This window comes from Hordeum vulgare, chromosome 2H (assembly GCF_904849725.1).
Source record: "Hordeum vulgare subsp. vulgare chromosome 2H, MorexV3_pseudomolecules_assembly, whole genome shotgun sequence".
Classification (NCBI taxonomy): domain Eukaryota; kingdom Viridiplantae; phylum Streptophyta; class Magnoliopsida; order Poales; family Poaceae; genus Hordeum; species Hordeum vulgare.
In genome coordinates this window covers 543,860,064-543,865,900 of record NC_058519.1, presented here as the reverse complement: position 1 = coordinate 543,865,900, position 5,837 = coordinate 543,860,064, and the positions used below count along the sequence as shown (strand labels likewise).

Genomic DNA, 5,837 nt, shown 5'->3' with positions numbered 1-5,837 from the left:
GCGGGCGAGGGAGAGGAGGGAGGCGCTCACCATTGCTCTGTGACAACGGCGGAGATGGACGAGTGCCTTCCCCCCTCAAGAATGCCGAAGCGCTCCGACCCGACATCAAGTTGTTGGAGTGCGAGGCAAACAAGAAGGCGGCGGCGAAGGCGAAGGCGGCGACGAAGGCGAAGGCATCTCGCCATGCCGAGGAGCAAGCCTGCCTATTCCACACGCGATCGGGCATGAGGTGCAGCTACGATAGCTCGGACGACTGCACCTCAAGCTCCGACGATGACACACCTCCGCACGCCGACGCCTACATGGAACAGGGGCGCAGCCGCGTCGACGACTGGAATGGGAAGGGGTCGGCGAGGAAATGGTAATTTCCTCTGCCTTTCCCATGCTATGTTTATACGTTTAGTATGTTTTATGTACTTTGTTCTATGGATTTGCCGATGAATTATGTCCCTTTTGTCCAAGGATGCAATGCGATTCGATGAACTATGTGTTGATCTATTTTTACATAACGTAGCATGTGTGTATGGTTTTGAGAGTTTTTTTTGTTTTGAAGACGATTTTAAGGATTCGGTTATAAAAGGCACGGATATGAAAGACAATAAATGAGATGCGCCCTCACGCGTCCGCAAATGTTTGAGGCCCAAGTTTGTAAGGCCACTTCCAATGCAAATGTGTTTAGATGAGGTGCTAAGACCTTGTACAATGCTAGGTGTTTAGAAAAAATAAACCATTTTTTTCTGAAGCATCAGTGCCTATTTCTACATGAGAGACGCCTAACTAAGCGTCTACCGAGTACAAATAAGCACCGGTGCTTAAGAAAAGCCTGATTTATTTCTCTAAACACCTCCCTTGAGCACCCTGCATTGTACAAGGCATAAGTGCGTTAAATAGCTTAGCAACTCAACTCTGCAAATGCATAGGTGCTTAGTTTGTTGTTGGTGAGCTCATTTTATTTATTGACTTAACAACTAAACTCTTTCATGTAGTATTGGCCAACTTCTTTTATTTAAGTGCTTTGCCTAGGTTTACGTGTTTAGCATTGGTTCTTCCTCGGGTCATCAAAGTACTCTCTCTTTTTCTTAATTATTGTGCCATGTCATGTTTTTTCTTAGAGCGTCGTTAATAGTTTAGCCAGCTACCGGCTATAAGACATTATCAATGTCATCTATACCCATCTTATAGCCAATATATATAATAGTTAATTAGAAAATTGTACTACTTTTTTATTATATGACATACTTTTACTCTTATAAAGTGCCTAGAAGTACATGCTAGATCGGGCTCTTAGCTAAGAGTCCGTTTATCTTTTATTTTTTTTCTTCAACTAAAAAAATATACTAATTTATTTCTTATAACCAACTGATTTAATTTTATTGTACTTACTCTTGTGTGACATGCTTAGCAGCTATCCATGGTAAATATGGCATAGGTTCCGGCTGGAGATGCAAGCGGCAGCCGCAGGCAGCCGCGGGTACTGAACAGGAGCAGATAGATACCACTCGCGCGTGTGGTGTATAAATATCTCTCTCCCGGAGTCCCCGCCGTCCCACTCCCACCCAGCTTGCTCGCGGTCAGCCAGTCCAGCCAGCCCCGGCGACTCCACCACCTGCGGACCTGCCCCTCCCTGCAGTTGACCCGCGCGACGCGCTGCCCGTCACCTCAGATGGACTACTCCAAGGAGCCGTCTCCCACGCGGTAAATCAATCCATCAATCCTTCCCGCCTTCCCCGCGATTCGCCTCCTCCCGCGCGCATTCCTGTTTTCTGCCTGCGCGACCGGATTGATGGCTGACGCGGGCGGTGGCGCGTGCAGGGCGTGGTGGTCGAGGGACACGGTGGCCGTGGTGACGGGCGCGAACCGGGGCATCGGCCACTCGCTGGCCGCGCGGCTCGCGGAGCACGGCCTCACCGTCGTGCTCACCGCGCGGGACGGCGAGCGCGGGGAGGCCGCCGCCGCGCCGCTCCGGGACCGCGGCCTCCCCGTCGCCTTCCGCCGCCTCGACGTCTCCGACCCCGCCTCCGTCGCCGACTTCGCCACCTGGCTCCGCGACACCGTCGGCGGCCTCGACATCCTGGTACGTACTACTACGAACCACCGCCGCCTCCCCCTTCATCCTCCTCGGTGTCCGCATCTCCCCCGCACAGAGCCAAACCCTCGGAGCACCACACCAAAGTTATTCCCATCCCACCTTTGCCATGGATGGGATGGGATGGATGGATCGGCCATGAATATCCTCCACGCACAGACGCTGCGCATCGTCGTCCGTAGCGCTCTCGCTTTGCATCGGATCAGGCAGAGCCGGCCCGGTCCCGTTTCACACTGCATTATTGCGCTCCCTGTCTCGGACGGGGCACGCAACACAACAGCCAGCTCCACGGCCCGTCAGCGCCGCGACCAACGGAATAAAAACGTCACGTCACTCTCAGCAAAGCCGCGCGGAGTGGCAGGCGGGGTACGGCGTGCGTCCGACGGCCTTCCGTCCCCCGCTCGTCATCCGGGCCGTCTGCGCCGGCAGCCGGACAGCGACCGACGGCCGGCCGGCAGCCACAGCCCGGTCAGAGCTCTGTCCACGACGATGTGTCGTGGTCTCGTGGAATATATATGTAGCTTGTCGGTACAGTGCGCGTCTACACCTAGTTGGTTTGGTTTGGCTTCGGTCCGGAGAGGCGGAGATCCACCCCAGCACTCAACTTAGTCATGTGTCCGTCGATAACCCGCACCAGTCACAAGATCTTGCTTTTACGAAGTTCATATGTCTCGTTGACTAGGAGTGGGAGATACTACTAATAATGCGCATGATCACACCGTTTGTTTACCGGCGTTTTATCTTGATTTTACGGATTGTTTTGCACTAAAGATTCTTCTGTGTGAATTTGGTCAACCTTTGCGTAGTCATATATTCAGAGTTTCAGACATTTCTAACTTTGAACTATTCAGATTTATATACCGCATGTCTTGTTGAACAGTTCAGATTTTTTATATTCTTGCGATCTTAACTGAAAATTTACAAAAGTTCATGAAGTTACCCAACTAAAATCAGACTCCCCGGTCTACTCCTTAGTTGCAGCAGACGGACGCCATCTTGTGAGCGAGCCGCAGCCGACCCAAAGGGTACTTTTCAAGCACACTGTTCTTGCGAACCAGCAGATTGTAACCCAATCAGTGGTCCATAGCAGAATGTAATGAATGTTAACACGGTTCACTGCCCCACTCAAGCTGAGTTAGGACTTCCATTCCACTTAATCATGTGTTGGCCCACGCCCATCTATGCCGTCATGCCATCATCTGATGCTGAAAACTTTTTGAAAGCATACTTGATCTCTGAGACTTCGAGAGTGAAAGGCACAGCGCACCACATACTACACCAGTCATCAGTCGCTAGTGCTGTTTCCATTTCTAGCTCGGACATTAAACCGACGATAAAAAGGAAGTTGTTTCATGACCACGTAGGTGTAAAGAAGCGAGACGGCATGGCCTTCCCTCCTCAAACGCCGGAATTAATGAAGTTGCGTCCATGCCTGTCAATGCAGGTGAACAACGCTGCCGTGTCGTTCAACGAGATCGACACCAACTCGGTGGAGCACGCCGAGACTGTCCTCAACACCAACTTCTACGGGACCAAGCTGCTGACCGAAGCGCTGTTGCCCCTCTTCCGGCGATCGCCGGCCACCAGCCGGATCCTCAACATCAGCTCGCAACTTGGCCTTCTTAACGTAAGTGCATGCATGTTCTTTCAGATCCGATCAATGCATGCTCTTTCAGATCAGATCATATCGATAGTATTTCAGGTTTGCAACACGCCATTGCGGACCTGACTAATCGATAACACAAAGTGTGAACGCACGTGGCTAGCTACATATAGAGACAAGGATGATTTTCAATTCTATCTCAAAGCATATCACAATCAGCAACGTCAGCAGCTCTACCTAATACCACTACATTATCTACTACATTGTCCACAGAATGCATATATGTCCAAATAAAGCCACTCTATTTGAAATTACAAGTCTTTTCTTTCCTTATAGTTGAAAGATCAAAGGGGGAAGGTGCAACGTTTTCTTTCCACAAAACTCCAAGTTTTCTTTATTTAGCTCTTCTATTTAAAGATTCTCCAACCTATACCTGCATATCAGTCAATAGTACAGAGTTAGGTGTTCAATCCCGCCCACTAGTATATTCTCGAGTTAACAAGGATCATTCAAAAGGGACCACCCTCAGCTTTTTCTTCCTTATAAATTGTATAAGTTCCAAAATTTAGTTCCTAACATGATCACATGGCAATTGGCATCATATGTCATAAAACAAATGATAGTCTGTACTATGGTCATGCACATCTAGACAAGCATGGATGAATAGGAGAGGATTTTTCGGATCTGGGTACACAGGAACCCACCGGATAAAATTTACCAAAAACGTAAAAACAATATAATATACCGTAAAAACAAATGACTGTATGTGACCTGGGTAACATAGGGAAAATGATAGTGCTACAGTTTAAGTTCCAAAACTCAGAAATGTGTTTTTTTTGGCTAACCTTTATAAAGTGGGTACACGCAAACTATCACCATTACAATATTTTGCTGGGTGACGAGCAAATATTTTGTGTTAGAGGAGCCACAATCGAGGCCAATCTATGGTGATGGTAAGACGTTTATTGCGCGGAAAGTTGATTACAATAGGGCATGACCAAATCTGGTTCAAGGGCATTATTAGACTGTTGAAACATGGCGGGGACATTTACAAAGGGCTTGTCTACGCGATGACTAATTTTGCAGAGACAGAAGCTAGTGCGCCCACTGCATGCTCATATCCCTCACCAAACATAAAAACGGGAAGTCTCGGCACAGCTGTTTCTATACTTGCACTGATTTCATTACTAAGCTCGTGGAAAACACACACTTGAATTTCGGACGTGCGTGCCTATATGTGCATGGTCACCATCATGCCAAGAAAGAAGCAACCGAGTGTATGCATGTTGACGCTTGGTGCCGTACGTTTACCCATGTGCAGAAGGTGAGCAACCCGTCGCTGAGGAGGCTGCTCCTGGACGAGGAGACCCTGACGGAGGGCAAGATCGAGGCCATGGTGTCGCAGTTCCTGGCGCAGGTCAAGGACGGGACGTGGGGTGAGCACGGGTGGCCCAAGGTGTGGACGGACTACGCCGTCTCCAAGCTGGCCCTCAACGCCTACACGCGCGTCCTGGCGCGGCGGCTGCAGTCCGGCGGCGAGCGCGTGAGCGTCAACTGCTTCTGCCCCGGGTTCACGCGGACCGACATGACCAAGGGATGGGGCAAGCGCACCCCGGAGGAGGTGGCCGACTTCGGCGCCCGGCTCGCTCTGCTCCCGCCCGGCGAGCTCCCCACCGGCACCTTCTTCAAGTGGCGCACGCCGCAGCTCTACTCCAAGCTTTGAGGCAGAGGATCGCACGTTATCCGATGTTGTTCGTCTGTACGTCCCGTGCGTGGTCGATGGTCGCTGGAATTCTAGGCGTCCTGCTGTGCGTGCGCGCGCGCGCGTAAATATGTTCTGTTTCAGTTTAGCCACCGTTGTTGTTAGTTCGCTGCTCCTACGTACCAAGGGTAGCTGATAAATCAGTGGTATTCCACTCATCCCACTGCTTTGGATCTTAACGCGGCATGGATTCAAGTATCGTCCCATTGCTTGGCCGTCACTAATGGCATCTCCACCCGTTTCCCCCCTTAGGTATTAAGGCGGTTTTTTCGGCTTGGAGGGGCTCGCGTTCCAAGTCGCACCATCAAGTTTTAGGCTTTTAGCCCCAGACAAACATACAATTTAAATTTTTCTTTCCCACTATCAAAAAGACACATGTTCGGCGA

At 50.2% G+C, this 5,837-nt stretch overlaps 1 protein-coding gene across 1 annotated transcript; it reads left to right on the top strand.

Moving 5' to 3' along the window:
- Positions 1-1,527: 1,527 nt before the first annotated feature.
- Positions 1,528-5,609, top strand: LOC123427119 ((+)-neomenthol dehydrogenase-like). Its single transcript, XM_045111075.1, has 4 exons — positions 1,528-1,695; positions 1,813-2,074; positions 3,531-3,713; positions 5,011-5,609. Exons 1-4 carry the CDS (start codon positions 1,664-1,666, stop codon positions 5,410-5,412), a joined length of 879 nt encoding a protein of 292 aa, XP_044967010.1. The 5' UTR covers positions 1,528-1,663; the 3' UTR covers positions 5,413-5,609.
- Positions 5,610-5,837: the final 228 nt, after the last annotated feature.

What these genes read in the sequence shown, in the direction of transcription:
- LOC123427119 (XM_045111075.1), top strand. Translation starts at nt 1,664, where the DNA reads ATGGACTACTCCAAGGAGCCGTCTCCCACGCG. An exon ending in AAGGAGCCGTCTCCCACGCG is followed by an intron (nt 1,696 to 1,812) that starts GTAAATCAATCC and finishes TGGCGCGTGCAG; the next exon opens with GGCGTGGTGGTCGAGGGACA. An exon ending in TCGGCGGCCTCGACATCCTG is followed by an intron (nt 2,075 to 3,530) that starts GTACGTACTACT and finishes CTGTCAATGCAG; the next exon opens with GTGAACAACGCTGCCGTGTC.